This window comes from Nipponia nippon, unplaced genomic scaffold (assembly GCF_047370975.1).
Source record: "Nipponia nippon isolate SJK-2023a ecotype South Korea unplaced genomic scaffold, ASM4737097v1 scaffold_2, whole genome shotgun sequence".
NCBI classification, from domain to species: domain Eukaryota; kingdom Metazoa; phylum Chordata; class Aves; order Pelecaniformes; family Threskiornithidae; genus Nipponia; species Nipponia nippon.
The window spans coordinates 61,458,982-61,475,877 of record NW_028262336.1 but is presented as its reverse complement, the minus strand read 5'-3'; the positions used below and the strand labels follow the sequence as shown (position 1 = coordinate 61,475,877).

Here is a 16,896-nt window from a genome sequence, read left to right as displayed (position 1 = left end):
AACCACCAATTCAAATAATCTGGGTTTTTTAAATAGATGTAGACATACACAAACATACTGGTAGATAACACCACTATCAATCTCAGCAAATTGATATAATTGATATTCGGCTCTAAAATTCATTGTAAGGCCTTAATCACAGGTTTTCTGATATCTTTGTTGCCCTTCTTGGTTAAAAGTCGGAACAACTACATTAGGGTAAGTGAAGATTTTTTAAAAAGCACATTTTCACATTTTTTCTTTCCTTGTGCTTTCATTAAAGCAAGCTGAGAACAACTTTTAAGATTACAGGATGCTTTCACTAGAGAAATCTAACTTTAAATACACATACATAATATTCTTAAGGGTAGTTTTGCAGTAATTAAATCTTTGGTTTACAGCAAACTATGTAAAAAATTATTTTTGTTGAGAAATGTTGTGTTCGGTAAATTTTTATCAACAAGTATATGTATCTTGACATCGGGAATAGGCATGGTTTAAAGAGCTCCTTCTGTACTTCACTGGCTCTCCAGACGGTGGTTCTATTTAAGGCAACACCTAAAATGCATTGTTCTGGGTTACTACAATAACCGGGACATAGTCTAACACAATTTAAAGTACAATCATTATACAAATTGAGAACACGAGCGTTTCCAGTTAAACTCTTTTTTGCCTTCTCTGAGCACCGACAGCACACTGAAGTCCTACTTCTTATGTCTCGAAGCTATGATAATACAAGTAACAGCAACTGTTTAAGGTCACAATTTGGCAGTGACCCACACCTTGTACTCCTGTAATAAGAATGTACCTACACAAAATAATATTACTCCTACAAAACATAAGAAGTCTCAAAAACTGCCATCGTTCATGGACGTTCATACTGCAAGTGTAAGGGTTTTTGTATGTTGGGGTGTTTTTTTTCTGTGAACAGGAGTCTCTTACTCTGTAATCATACGTAGCATCTGGATTTTCATCACAGGCAATAACTTCTGGAGCCATCCAGTATGGAGTTCCAATAAAAGTGTTTCTCCTGCCAACTGTCCTGTCCAGCTGAGCGCTCACACCGAAATCCACTGCGGGTGGGAAAAGAGTAAAATAAAGTAAGAGGGGAAAAATAATGCAGTGATTACTTCTTTAAAGTGATTTGGAAATAAAACCCTGTCAATGTTCCACGTGGGAGGACCATGTTGAGGAGAAATATGATGATTAATACTGAGGCAGCCGGGCCCTCGTGGTTCACATGCAACGGGCTTGGGCCACAAGCATCAAGAGACACGGCAGCATAAAACCACTTCTCCTGCACCTCTCACCGGCCTGCCTGTACAGAAGGGAGCGTACACCTGCAAAAATACTGCCTGGGAGGTTGAGGAAGGGCTATATCCTTCCCAAATGGTGAAGCCAAGCACCCTTGCTTATAGACAGGGAGTTGCTTCCCAAAGGTACCTCTTATGCTATGGGAAAACCACATGCGCAAACATGTCGCCTTTTCAGCTGTCTACTGCTCTAAAATCAGACAGCAACAATAATCTGTTGCTCAGCAAATTGCTCTCTGCTCTAATGCACAGAGCAGATGCGTCCATAGGAGCAAAAGATGAGGATTATTCAAGATGTGCCAACTTTGAGCACATACGCACACAGGTTGCAAAAGAGATGCCTATTCCATTACAGGGCAATTACATTACAAGGGTGTTGTCCTCCCTTCAGTTCTCCCGCTCACAACAGTGACATATGCCTTTCTATACCAGTAACTGCAACTGCTCTAGGAGGGCTGTGTCAGCTTCACTGCATCCATCATCTGAGTGATGCTGACGAACTGGTGTAGATGAGCTTGGTGGGAGCAATGGTTTGGGAGCTACCATGCTCCACTTCGGACCAAAAGGAGGAAAGCTCTCTTGAGAGCTTCCTCCTCCAGCAGCCGGGACATCTTCCCATGCCTCGTGCTGCAGGAAGGTGTAATGCAAAACAGAAGGGATGTGGGCTGGGTGGGAGGGCTTCAGCATGGCTCTATATTTAACCAAAAAAAGGTGGTGAATGTAGCGTGATACAAACACAGAAGGTTAAAGTGTGCAATAACTGGAAGAGACAGATTAGAGGGAAGGAAAAAAAGAGTTTGTCCACTTGGAAGGGAGAGAAGAGGCCAGGGATGAGCATGGTTTTCGGCAGGCATGCCAGAGCTGGAACTACATTTTGAACTTGATGCCACAGCTCCCTCGAGTGTGCCGTCCAGATCGTAGTTTTGTGTCCAGAATCTGCACAGCAGGTGCTATTTTAATTAAAGCCAAATAAAAGAGTGACTCCCGTCACTTCCTGAGTCCAGAATAAAGGGAATCAGAACCAACTCAAGTCACGCGCTGCTCGGTGGGGGGCAAAAAAAAGTCCCCTTGCTGACTCCGGCATGAAAGCCAACATCTTCTAATGAAATGCATGCCATCCTCCCAAAGCAGGAGGAAATACGTGCAGGGCCTCGATTCACATGGGAGCAGTGACAGCGTGCACATGCTACAGAACATGTCGCAGGGCTCTTGGAGGATAAAATCAGTTTGGGAACATCAGAAAACAAAGGCTGAATGAATGAGGAAGTGTACGTGCGCGTCTACTTACCGAGTTTCACTTCTGCGTTCTCTGTTAACAAAACATTTTGCCCTTTGATATCCCGGTGAATCACATGGTGGGCATGAAGATGTGCCAACCCCTGCATTAAGGAGAGGAAGGAGAGGACATTCAGAGTTAGGCTTTTGGCTTAGCAACAGGCTACCCATACTCAGCACGCCCAAAGCCCATACCACTGCATCTCGGGCTCTTGCTCAGCAGCTGGGTGCAATGGGACCCGCGGGAGCCTTCTGGCAGCACACCACCCGCACAATTTTTGGTAATCGAGCAGAGACACAGGCCCCAGGTCATGCACACGCTGTACCTAAATACAGCCCAACATCTGCACTGTACAAACACCTCTCAGCTGTCACATGAAGAAAGTTCAGCTCCCAGGAAGTCTCCATGCCATGACACTGTAAACGACATCAGCGTCGGTGTACATCATGGACATCTGACACACACAGGGTCACCCAGAATTTAGTCTGGGGAAGGGGAGTGGAGGGACGAAGGTGGCAGCATCAGCATGCATATATGCACCCCCGAGAAGGGGGTGGGAGGGTGATGGACTGGCAGTTATGTTTGAGGGTGAGGGACGACTGACGACAAACAAAAGCTCTGCTGCAAAGCTGCAGCTCTCTTCTCCAGCCTCCATAAATATGAAGCCAGATAATTGTTCCTCTGGAAAAAAAAAATGCAAAAAAAAAAAAAAGGCAAAAAAGAAAGCACGAGCATTATACTTTCCAAAGGAAACAAAACCTCCTGGCATACGGTGCTTTTTGTTGAGACAGCACCTGGATGCATGCCCCAAAGCGTTAGCCATGTGGAGGGAGGGCTGAGGAAGACATATGTTGCATTTTACTCTCTAATGTAATTGGGAGAACAACAGGCAACCCTCTTAGCAACTGCCTGTATTTTGGTTTCTCCTCAGCTCTCTGCTTGGAAAATTGTAGTCTCCGGTGGGATTGTCTTGCCTGTTCGTGTTGCCCTCATAGGCTTTTAATGTTTTATGAAAAATAAAGAAATAGAACCTTTACAGCTGCAAGAGGTTAAGAGAGTAGTGGTTGCTGTAGAGAAATATTTCCTAACACATGTTCTTCATTAAATGATCATTTACCAGTTTGCCTACATAACCATTGGGCTATTTTCTTTTTTAAAAACAGTTAATGAGCATGACAAAAAAAACCCACCATCCACAGCTCCTCCCCACACATGTCACAAGCGAATCAAGTGAACGGCTGATGTCCCCGAGACCCTTCACTGGCTGCTAATGCTAAGTGTGGTCTTATTTTCCACAGGAATGAAGTCTTTTCCATGGCTTCACACAGGATACTTTTTAAAGCCTTCTGCTACGCTGACCCAGCCAGAGAGAGAGATAATTGTCTGTTCTCTCCAGAGTACCATCTAACCTTACTGAAAAAAGACATCTGGGTTTGCGAAGGGCTGGGCAGAGAGAGAGGGGCACGTCTCCATTCTCCTGCAGTCCCCAGGCCCCTCCAACCACGGAGGGATCCACTGGGTCGACCCTCACCTGCGCCTCCACCTGCGCCCATCTTTGGCACTTTAGCTCATTTTAACTTTCTGTGACACAACCTCTCTCCTCCGTCTCTGACAAGCTCGGTGTCAAATCAGGTTTCGCAATGTCTCATAGCAATGTGAGTTTAGCATTCCCTTTTTCCAGATATTCCAGTTCCTGCTAGCAAGCAATTAAGGCTCCTTTTGCAAATCTCTCACAGGAATGACAAAATAGCTTTCGCCTAACTCTTTTCTGAGGTAAATCATTTTCTTCCTCTTCTCAGCGAGCGTGACTGCTTTACCTAAGGAGAACCTAGGATGAATGCAACATAGCATGCAATACCTCCAAGGTCACACAGTTCTCAAATCAAGCATAAGATCAGTCCTGCAGAAGTTAGCCTTCCTCATATTAAAGCATGCTATACATTTGATTTGAAATACAACCATCAGCGGGTATTCAACTTTTCTTCTCCCTTGTAAACAACTTAAAATGTGCCAGCCGAAATGCCAGCAGCCGGACTCTCTCCTAGCATTTGGCATTAGAGCGGGAGACCAGAATCATACATCTCCCTCCCTCCCCATCTTAAAAATCACCAAGGCAGAGCAAATGTGTAACACAGACAACAGCAGCACTGATTTATGCAAGAGCCAGTGGTGGTTTCCTTTAACATAAAGCCCTTCAGAACTTCATTTCTGATGAGGCAATTGAACAAACATACTGTGTAGTGGTATGGGTAGGAGGCAATTTGTTTTACAAAGAAGCACGAGGAAAACCATACCAGATTTACTTAGCGCAGCAAACAAATGCCAATTCAAAAAGCACTTAAACTGTACCAACTGGAAATTAAATATGAAGAGTAATTAGTTAAAGCTTCAGTTTTAGAAAAACTGGTAAGCAGCATCCCTCTTCCTAAGAAACTTTTGCAGCACCGTCTGCCAGCACTCTACAGCGCACAGCCACATACGACGTAGCTGCTTGCTCTAGATAGACTGCAGGAATATACAATATGCGAGCACATCACAGCACAGAAGTCCTGACTGCTGGCCTGAGCCAACAACTCCCTTCCTCCACAGACTTGATTAGGAGCAGAGAAAGACGGCTGCAAGCACATTTGGAAAAGCCCATTCCGCACCCTATTGTGGTAGGACGCTGTTACAACCTCAGGATTCTCAAAAGTGTCTTACGGACACTGTTTCACAGCTTCTACAATAGGTAAGGTCACTGGTTCTTCCGCTGGCTTCTCATGACTAAAAACTGCTATTTTCTGCAAGGCTGCTGTTACAATACAGTACAACTCACACCGAGTTAAATGATGTGGAGCAGACATCTATCTGCTCCTACGCACTCTCCAAGCGATGACATGGCTAATGGGATTGATCAGAAACAGCTTCTTGCAGAACCTCAAGCTAGGCTACATCTCTGTAAGACTGTTTCTGTGTTTTCAAGTGGAGCAGACAATTTTCCTTACCCGGAGAATCTCTCTGGAGATATATGCTATCCAGTCTTCTTTCAGAGTATTCCCTTTCGTGTTCTTCACAAGGTCTGTGATAGAGCCTGCTCCACAAAACTCCATAACAAGCTGCAAAACAAATATCAGCATACAACCAACATTAAACACAGTTCCCAGCTGTCTAGTGGAGCAAAATAATCAGGTTGCAGCATTGATTTGGGAAACCCTCGTGAAGCAGAGAATATCATTTATTTTACATCTCTGCCTGGAAAATGGATTCAAACCAAATGTCTCCAATGTGTGTCAGACATATATGGAATATGTCTCACATTAGTTACCACATTTTCAAGGACTGATTTAATCACTGTAATTTAATGCCAGGAATCTGGATTTGCTCAGCTATGCAAAATGCATTAGCAGCAACAGGAGTGAGAGCACATCCAATGCTGAAAGAATCAAACTGATATACCATTGCAACACATCTTATTTTTTACCTCCCATTTATTTATGGAAGAACATACACTGATGTCTGTACCCTGCCATTTCAAACCCAAACTTCAGTCCTCTAGAGGGTGTAGATGAGGTGGGATGAGAAATGTAATGGGTACAAATCTCAAGTGCAGCTTTCTTTTTAAAGCCGCACATTCTTATTGCTCAGCTCATCTGCTTTGTTCCCACGAAACATGTTACACTATCCATCTGGGAAATGGGGGGAAAAAAGTTACTTAAAGAGCAAATCCATTGCTAATAGCAAATCTTGGTTCAGCCATCCTCTTAAGGATGCATGATTAGCCCGTGTGATTCACTTATCTATCTGTTCAGGCAAGCACCAAATTCTATTAGTTTGCCTTTCCATAATGTGATATTTCTGTCATCCTCAAACTATATCCAAAATGGAAAGACTTATGAACATGCTTGAGAAATATCTGCTTACCCACAGTTGGTCATCATGACCTGGAGGACTTTTCTTAATGAAAGCACCATAGTAAGTTGCAATATTTCTATGATGAGAATATTTCTTTAGCATATTAATCTCCAGTTTGATTTCTTCTTCTTCGTCCTTTGGAAAAAAAAAATGAAAAAAACATATGTTTGATACACCACGTGCATTATTTATTTCCTCTTCTCTTTCACACAAGTAGATTTTTAAAAAGTTCAATTTATACCAGCATCATGCTCAGTAAAAACATCTTATATTCATGCCATCAAAATCCTGTCTAAAAGAGACCCTTACTTTCTCAAGTTTTCAGTAGTGCAAAAAAGCCAACGAAGGATGCACTGGACTTGCTCCAATGATGAAGCGGGACAGGATCTGTTTAAAAACCCTATGGTTGTAATACCTTAAGCAAATACACAGCTAGCAGGCTTTTATTCTACGTAACCCAGAGAACTGGAAAACCAGAAAAATCTGTGAATTTACGATAGAGGAGCATTATTTCCATCATCTTCCTCATTTTCTTTCCTTTAATTTTGAAAATTGCGACCAGTTCTATTTAAATGCCAGACAGGGGCTCCGCACAGCCGGCTGCCAAAGCGGGCCCTCCGAGGTGGGTCCCCCCACGGTGGGGACCACAGGGTCCCCCCTCGATGCCAGCACGGGGCTGGCGCAGGAAAGCAGAGGTGGAGATCAGGAATTCCCCTCGCTGCACGGACAAGGCGTTCGCCTCGTGCACAAGTTTCCTCCTCCTCCTCCATCTGCCTCCGTGCAGGAAGAGCAAGTGCATCAGGAAGAGAGGGCTGGGAGCCCGGGCGGTAAACAGGATGCTGGGACACAAAGGCAGAGGAAGGATTTCCCCCGGCTCCCCCCGCCTCAGCGAGGTGCCAAGCAGAGAGCAGCTCAGGTGAAGGGAGGTCATCCCTTCCAAGAGCTGAAATGGGTAACACTACACAACCACTCCTTAAAAACACCCACAATCCGTTCGTGAAGCGACAGGAGGATGCGCTGCATGAAGGATCCGCGCACGCTTTGAGGTGATGTCTGAGCAGGCAGCCAGCAGATACCGGAGAAGAAGGAGCAGACACCATCCCACCCGCAGCGCTCCCTTACCACACCTAGACAGTGGGAGCCTTCATCTAGCACCTCTCAAGGCAACGAATGAAAAGGCAGCTGGTTCACCCCTTTAGGCACAATCTTTATTCGCTCCACAAGCTTCTAGCCTTAGATATCCAGGGGGAAAATGTCTGCCTTAAATTGATTCCAGGAAGAAACTGAAACCTCTGTTCCCTAGGGTGGCTGGCTGATGGAAACGGTAGCACATATTTTGATTATCTTGTAATGTCAAAGCTGATTACACGAGAAAATTTTAAGCCTTAAACTTCCTTGCAATTTGTACCACGCTAGCAATCAAATATCCTATTCATGACATATGCAGATGTTAATACTAAGTACACGTTAACTATTTATACACACTGATACGCATGGCTTTAGCAAAAGAAACCACCCTATGCTACAAAGCAAACAATTATTTCAATTACACTAACAGTGAGATGCAGTGCTTCCTCCTAAATTATTGTGAGAGAATTCCCAAAATGCACCAGGGATAAACTATTCTGAAATCTTCTCATGACACATCTTTAAAGTAAAATACTGTGTATTTCTGGAACACTGAACAAAATAGTAAAATAATCTTGTAAATAAAGGTTCCCAGTGACAGTAGCCCTGGGAGAAAGCGTTATCACAGCAGCTTTTTGAGCCAAAAGCTAACTCGGTGCTTCCTCAGCTGCTTCTGTTGTCCTTGCTGTTGTGTGATTTTTTTATTTATTTAGACCGTATGCAAAAAAAAAAAAAAAAACAAACAAAAAAAACCACCAAAAAAACCCCACCCAAAACAACCACAAGAAGAAGAACACATACTTATACTAGAAACTACCACTTTGAACTTTGAATTTAGACAAAGAAACTGTAATAGGACCTTTGTTAAACTTAATGGTTTGGGACTTAATCACTGATAGGTTAATATGTATAATTGGATTAATCTGCTATTTTGTACTGACTTTTTATGTAAGAATTATTTCCTACCCTCAGCACATGAACTCAATAGCTTTTACAATACAACGGGCAGGATGTCCTAAAGGTTGTTCACGTTTATGTATCGTAACAACAGCCAAAATGACAGTGCTTAGACAGGATCTATTTCTGAAAAAAACAAAATAAGAAAAAAACCCACCCCCCAAAAAAACCCCAAAGAACAAACAACAACAAAAAACGGCGCACCCAGACCCCGCAGGCTGCAGGCAGTTACTGCTCTTTCAGGTTTTCCTGTGGCTGTGTCAAAGCACCTGCTCAACGGCCTGCAGCAACCCCAAGCATCTCCCTTAACTAAGGCTAATAATGGTCCTAAACTCCTATTTCAGCTGTCATTGAGCATTTGTCCACAACACAAATAGCATCTCACCTACAGCTCAAGCCAGTCCAAATTCCAGCCTACAAAAATAAATGATTCAGTAATTCTTGCCAGGCTTTGGAGGTCTCCACTTACTTAGTGTGGATCGATAACTCCCTAGCACTGAGTCCTGAAGACTTTGTGGCGACAGGAACTATCATGAGGATTAATCAGCATGGAGAAGGCTGCAGTACCGCTGTGGTACAGCAACTGGTGTAAGATTAAAAAAAAAAAAGAAATTATTAAAAAAAAACGTGGCCAGACCAAAATTGTTCTGTTCCAGATTCAGGAACCTTTTTTTTTCCAGGGTACAATTGATTTCATCCCAATGTGGCCATCTGAAAGAGGCCAAACAATGCGCGCCCTACCAGTGTTTACTTCTCCCCGCTAACTACAAAAGGAGGATGAGGTCATTAGCCAAGATCCAGACACCAATCTTGCAGATGTCTCTCATCAGGGTGAGATGAATCCCACCCAAAAATCTCACCGGATAAGGCCATTTCCGCACAGGTCCCTTACGGACAGACGCGCTGCAGGGAGGGCAGGGATCCTCCTGTGCAGAGGGAGGTGTTTCAGTGGCCGTCCCAGGATTTGGACACGTGAGCCGGGATTTGGACACGTGAGCCGGCCTCAGGGATGGAAGGTCCCTCACCTCCTCCAGACAACACACACACTGCACCACCACCACTAACAGTCCCTCCGTTTGCAGAGGTGCCAGGATCACAAAAGGGGAAAATTAAAACCGATTGAGGCAAGAGACTGTCATTCTCATGAAGGAATACAAAAGTACATCCTTTTTTCTTGGAGGAGAGAGGCAGCTGGTGAGCCCTTCCTAGTGATTTTATGCAGCTGGCATCAATTACCACTTTAAGCCATTATCTGTGGATACAAACTCCCATTGAAACCTTCTTTGTCTGGCCTGTGATGGGGCTGGTGCAAGTGTTTTATACTTATACATTCGCTGTCTGTTTGTGACAGCATGTCTGATTACCAGTAATTTTTGCAGTAAGCTATACTTTTGCAAGACTCATGTGATTAAATCAAGCTTGGAGCGGCTTTCCTCTCGCTTTCCATACGTTTCCCTTCAGAGATTAAATGGACATGTCAGCATCTCTGGGGATTTCTAACCGCAACGCTGTTTTATCAAAATGACTTTGCCTGTAAGATTAAAAACTGCATACAACACCCACGCAGAAATCCACCTATATACACAAAGATCACTTCTAACCATTTGAATTAGCACATTAAAAATTAAAACCAGGCGTGTTACCTCTCAGCATGCCACCTCGTGGCGCCCGATCAGCTTGCTTATGGCTGTAGCACAACATCTCCACACCGCTCGCTCTTCCATTCATCATTGCACGCTAAATATCAGATATTTTTTTTTTTCCACGCAGACGGCAAATCAATGACTTGTTATTTTCATTACATCACCATTTCCAAAACTGTGATGACTTAAGTATCTAAATGATTTAAGTGTCTGACCATGGTTGCCACTGGAGTAACTCCCAGTCAAATAAAAGCTACTAGAGCAAATCCATGTAAGCAATATTAATCTGGACAGCTCAATTATGTAATTGCAGCACATTTTCCAAAGGTACCCCCCACCCTGCATCATTATTGCAAGAAAATCCTGCTTATTTATACAAATTCTTAGATGAGGGATTCAGAAGCACTCTGCCGGACATCATGGTAGGGAGGGAGAAGAAGGGAACTGCAGCTCTAGAAATGCCAGAAGCAGGGAGGATATAACCAAAGGGAAAGAAAAATCACTCCATGCCTGCCCCATTTTTATAGAGTTCCCTAAACATCGTTGTCTAGGTGCCTCAGGAGACCAAGCAAAACACTCCAGGCCTGCCCCAGCACTGCAACTGGTACAAGACCCCTACAAGAATCTATCTCTGAGAAAGAGACCTGAGGGAGGAAGGGGGGAGTAACAGTGTATTCCAAGCTCTATAGTACAAGGAAATTATTTCAGGAGCTGAATTTAACAAACAAACAAACCAACCAACCACCACCAACAAAAAAAACCTAAAGGCACAGCAAGGAAGTATCCCAGCGCATCTAAGTAATGACTTTCCATCCACACTCCTCTGGGTGGAAGAGCTGCCTGAGCACTGCTCTTTGCTAGCTGTTGATTCTGCCCTCTCAAGGGATGGCACAGGTCGGGGAGGGGAAACTCAGGACAATTTCAGAAGATTTTGTTTACCCTAGTAGCACGATGAGGGGAAATGTGAATGAGGAAAGACAGCCAAGCAAGGATAAAGCAAGACAATCTTCTGTGATGAAGGTAAGAGCAAGTTTACCTATCCCACCAGATGATTTATATGCTGCCCTAAATCAGTTTGCAGAGGAATACAAATTGGTCCCTTCAGTAACTTTTCTTTTCAATTAAGAAATGAGACAGTGACAAACCTCAGCTCTCCCTGCACAAATGGCATCCAGTGATTTTAAGCTACAACCAAGCGTTTTACGAATTAACACCACTCCCCAACAGTGGAAAGCCAAACGCACAGGCAAAGGGGGATGGGAGAAGGGACGCTTCCAACTCTCCTTTCCTTTGCTTTCCCCCACGCTGCCCCCGAAGCTCTGCCTGCCTATACCCAGGGACCTGCACTGCCTGGAGAAGGGTGGCTGGCAATGCTCTACCTGGGGATTCAGAGTAAGCTGAGCTGCTGAGGATCACGAGCTCCAACGGTGGCTTGCGGGATTTGGGAATCTTTAAATCACAGGAGAGTTGGGATCTGGGTGAAGGGACAGACAGCAGCCTCAGCCCGTGATGGGGGAAAGGGAGCGCTAACCCACGGATGCCCAGAGTGGTGGAGAGGAAACTGGTTTGCCTGAAGAGGCACTGGAACCACGGCGACTCGGCCTCTTTTTCACTGTCTTCCCCCAACAGGCAAGTTGAAGAAAAACAGGAGAAGCCCACAAGAAACTGAGTTTATTTTCCTTTCCGCTTCCTCTCGCTTTTCATTTCTGCTCTCCAGCCACATTAAAAAAAAAAAGTCAAGTCCTAAAAGGCACCAAACGCAACAAAAATCTTCCTGGATAAATCACGACACCAGCTTTTGCAAACCACAGTTCTGCTTGTGTGTCACATCCTCGCTCCTCCCTGCACCCCAGACCTGGCCAGCATCCATTCAGAGCTGAATCTGTACAGGACAGGGAAAGTCTGAATAGTGCCGAGCACAATAGGTGACCTTTTCTGGTGCTGGAATCCATAATATACACACTCGTTAATAAAGTTCTCACACACGAGGGAGACATTTTGGCAAGAAGAGTTGGGGCAGTACTGCACACAGTGCAGTATTTGAACTGGGGGCTGTGGCGCTGCCTCCAAGCCGGGAAGGAGATTGTAATTTTGGGAGGAACCTAACCACAAGAGCAATGAGACTCCGAGCGCCGGGCAAGTCCCTGGCAGCGCCTGCCAAGGTAGGAAGTTCATATAAAGCAGAGCAGCTAGCGCTCCCGAGAGCGCAACGTGGAGAAACGCCATCCTCTCCAACACCACAACAGAGTGTCAGAATTGGGAATATGGTATTAAATAGTTCTTAAAAGAAAATAGCAAACACAGGCTTCTTGGGAGGGAAAGCCTAAACTGTTTAAAAGAAAAGACTTTAATCAAGACATGCAGTAAACATTTAACAACTCCATATACAGTCCCTCCTAAATCTTAACATCCAACTTTCTTATTACATCCTGACTTTCTTGAGAGTCTTTTATGGAGCCTTTGAGCTTTGTTACCCTCAAGCTAAAGACCTCATGCAAGTTTATTTCCCTTCTGTCTCTCTCCTCTGTTACCTTCTCACCCCCAGCAGTCACTGTGCCTGTCCCACTTCACGTGCAAGGCCTCTCTTTCACGGACCCCTTACCCACAGACTCTTCCCACCTTGGCATCAGCACGTTCATTTCTCTGCAACGTCCTTCAACTCCTTCCCAAACAAGCACTTGTTCGAAGGCCTCCAGGCTCTTCACCCTTAAGAAAATGCGTCCATCACACCACACACTCAGTGACACTGAAGGAGCACTAGATATCCAGAAAGCAATAGCGTGGGTGGTGAGCATTGCCCCACCATCGCTGTGAGGGTGCCTCTCAGAGTTTGCCCCTTGTCCATGTATGCAGCCCATGCAGAGGAAGCCCTTCACAGGCTTTACCATCTTCAAGCTTTCTGGAGCCCATCTCATCGCTGTGAGCTGCCCACCAGCCTCCGAGCCGCTTCCACCACCGGCACAGAGCCGCACTGCCAGAAGCAGCAGACCAGCAACGCTCTGCTCAGGCAGAGCGATCGCAGAAGACGGCTGTGATGCTTTTTCAAGGGTCAAAAAAATCTTAGTTTTGTCAGAACTGGCTGGGAGAACAGGGCTATCCTTATGACCACATTTGGTTACCTTCAGCCGCAAGATTTCATCAAGCAGGTTAGAAACACACTTCCCAACACATGCAAAACAGTGGCTGCTTTGTCTCCCCTTGGCACAACACTCACTCTACTGCATGCTAAAGGCACCGTCTGAAACAAGGGAGAAAATGAGCCAAATTGTTCTCAACAGTGCCATCGCTGAGGCTGCAGCCATAAAGCAACAATTAAATTAACTGGACAAAAAAGCATGAGGGATGGCTAGCTCTCAAACAGGGTCCCAGCACTGCCCGAAGGAGCCTGTGTAGCAGCATTGTGCAGGCACAGGAGACGGAATCACGTGCAGGCAGGAAGGAGCCAAAAACCACGTGAAGACAATACTTGTCTGTTGTCTCCCCCCAAACCACCTCCTCTGCCAATCACTCCGACAACAATATTTTCCCTCTTGCCTGATGTGCCCCTGGTGCCTTTGCTGGTCACTGAATGAGCTGCGCTGAAGGCAGAGAGACTGCACCGCTGCTGAGCTCCCCCATTAAAACCCCAGGACGCCACGGTCTTTCCTGAAGACAGCCAAGAGAGAAACCTCCTAAGGGCAAATCCCTTCAACCACTTCCAAGGCTAGTCCCTTGATCCTGGTCATGATTACTTAAAAGAGTTTCCTGCTCAGATTGCATGTTTATCCCAGCTATACAATTCAACTGTCCATCCTCATCAAGCCTAAATTATTTACAAGTTATGCAACAAGCTAGCCTTGTACTGACATCTTCAGAGCTCTCATAAAAGAGGTAAGGTTTAGTACCCTACTTCCATTGCTATTATTCACACTAAAAACGCTTGTTGCTATACAATTCCACATCCAGTCTCAGGTTTTTTTTGTGATCAGAACAAGCCCTTGCTAGCAGGTATGAAAAATAAGTCTGTGTGCGAAGGAAAGAAATTAAAACAATTTCCTTTATGCAAAGCTCCAGGCTCAGACAATAAGAAGAGACATAGATGCTGGAGAGAAAACAGGCTTACGCACAAAGCCAAAAAGTTGCACAGCTTTTCTACTTCCAATCTCAGTGTGCATTTGATGTCAAGGAAAGCAGTATTTCTGGGGGTGACAGAGCCAGGGGAGGCATTTGCCCATTGCTTGGCCCCTGTTCCCCCCAGGCAGTGTGAAGCCCAAGGATGCCACCACTCCCACCTGGAGGGCAGATCTCCTTCCCAAAGGGGACTGACACGTGGGTCCCTCTCTGCATGTGCAGCCCAGACACTGCTGGGCCATAGTTTGGACCTGGGAGATGGAAAAGGCTTCCGAGTCCTGCAGGTTTGAGGCAGCTGGAGAGATTCAATGAGAAACTGAAGTTCTAGTTTGAAACTAAACTTTAACTTTGAGGGACGTGGGCAGAAAGCAGACATCTGAGAGAAGAGAGAAAATGAAAGGCAGAAATGACTGAAAGTAGATTTCCTATGTACCAAATGCCACACAGAAGCTATATGAGCAGAAATTTAAGTTGGGAAGGTAAAATATAGTAAAAACGGCAGTTCCAGCATAACACGGATGTTCTTCTAGTACATACGTCATGAGAACCTATAATTACGTGAAGACACTGATGCCCTTACAGGACAGATCCGTTCAGTACACAGCCTCACACCCACACTGACCAACAAGTCCTGTAGATGAACAGCGAAGAGGGATTTATTAACAACCCCCCTTTCATTTTGTACACTGAATGAAACCCAAATGTTAAAACACAAACAAAATACCCCAACAGCTCACGATCATGAACCCAAAAGCTGTCACCACGCACACCAGAATGGGAACAGAACAAAGGAGAGGAAGGAAAAGTAATTCCCCTTTGGCATTTCCTCGGGGCTGTTTCACATAGGATCCTTTATTAAAAAGAGATGGGGCTGGAGAAGTAGCTGACAAGAGAAACTCAGAAGCTCCATCACATGCCGCCGTTTCTTTGCCTGACAGTGATGGAGGGCTCGGCACCGCTCGGTATGTGACATGATGTAGGCCAAAAGCAAACACACAGATTTGAGAAGCAGAGGGAGCAGGCTGGCAATGGTACTCCAAAATCAATCATACGTTAAAAAATAAAATACAAAATTTTAAAAAATGTGGAGGAGCACGAACAAGCACCACCACAATTGTCAGCAGCGAGCAGCTGGCAGCCACAAAGCAAGCACCTCGCACTTCCAGGAGACAACAGTCCCACTGGTGACCTTCACCCCTCTGTGGGACGAGTCCCACCTCAGGTGGACAGACCCGTCCCCTTACGGGCACCTTTCCCCCCCACCATGCTAAATTGCAGGCGCCCAGGGCAGCTACGCTCCAGGCTTCAGCACAACCACTATGTGCCTTAAATGAGACAGAATGAATCCAGGATTTGGTCGCTGGTAGCATCAATGGCCAAGGCCAGCGAACAGCCGCTGGAAGACTACAAGTTTCATTGCCAACTTTGGCTTTTGAACCCAAATCAAATGGTAGGTGGAAGAAGAAGTTTCTAACACATTGCTAATCCCTCAGCTGTCCGCATTCCCTAAGTCTTCTTGGGCTTTAATTAAGCAAACCCTCCTCATTAAAATGTTGCGAGTGCTGCAGTTTTTCCTTCCAAATATTTAAAACTCTGTCTGCAACACTAACAAAGCCCCGCATTTTGTCAGAAAATGAGTACTAAGAAAAGCCCTGAAAACAAAATTACTGCATTTTCTTTGTAGCCCACCAATCCACTTACATAAAGTGACATACTTCACTTAGCCCATTACTATGAAGAAAGAGATTTAACATTTCATTTCTGAAGTGGCGTACCTCTGTCTGAGGTACACCTGCCAGATGAAACAACATCTAACAGCCATTACATCCCCAAACACCCGTGTTTAATGCCCGTTGTATGTGCTGCTGGTAACCTATGCTCTGTTTTATACCCACAAAAGGAAAACTTCAAATTCTGGGCTACACTACAGCCTCCAAAAAACTCCTTGTAAGCAAGGACTAGTGTGAGATCATGATCTGACTTATTCAAAACAAGGTTTCTTTTGTGAAGCAGCCAAAATATGTAAATTACCCAGGAATAAAAGGAATCGTCCGATCTGTACATGTGTCTTACAAACACAACTGAATGACACAGTGCGAGTGCACAAGTCCTTACAAGTTTTAATTTCAGGTAATCTTTGCCTAAAGGTTAAACACTTTAGCTCCTCTTGTCCAATATTAGTCACCGCTCAACCTCCGTCGGCAACCCTCAACCTTCTCCCCTGCCTTACGCAACGGAAGTACTGCAAACGCAAAATGCCAGGCGCAAGCAGGGAGGGCCCAAGAGGTTCAAAGGCCCGTTCCTCCCACCAGGCGAGGGGCAGAAGGGATGGCAAAGGAAGCTGCAACACCAGCCCACCGTCGTCTGCTTGAGAAACAGACTGAATATATACCACCCGCGCAGATGGTGGGTGGCTGAGGCGAGGAGAAGGGAGGAGACCTGACCAAGCCCTACAGGCTTGTCAAATTCCATTTTCAATTTTAAAAATACCCCAGGAAATACCTTCAGTTTCTTTCACTGCCATTGCAAGCAAAGACCTCTTTGAAAGCTGGCAGGAGGAAGCTTGCTCCTCCTCCCTTTGCCACCGTCTCCACCTTCT

At 45.1% G+C, this 16,896-nt stretch overlaps 1 protein-coding gene across 15 annotated transcripts in view; it reads right to left on the bottom strand.

Annotated features, from left to right (window-relative positions):
* MAP4K4 (mitogen-activated protein kinase kinase kinase kinase 4) overlaps positions 1–16,896 on the bottom strand; it is a 164,533-nt gene that overhangs the window by 54,145 nt on the left and 93,492 nt on the right. For all 15 annotated transcript variants that reach the window (XM_087755912.1, XM_087755913.1, XM_087755918.1 and 12 more), the window contains 4 exons: positions 6,469–6,594; positions 5,553–5,663; positions 2,581–2,671; positions 922–1,052 (listed from right to left, as the gene is read on the bottom strand). In XM_087755912.1, coding sequence (XP_087612038.1) covers positions 922–1,052; positions 2,581–2,671; positions 5,553–5,663; positions 6,469–6,594 — 459 coding nt within the window. The remainder of the gene's footprint in view (positions 1–921; positions 1,053–2,580; positions 2,672–5,552; positions 5,664–6,468; positions 6,595–16,896) is intronic.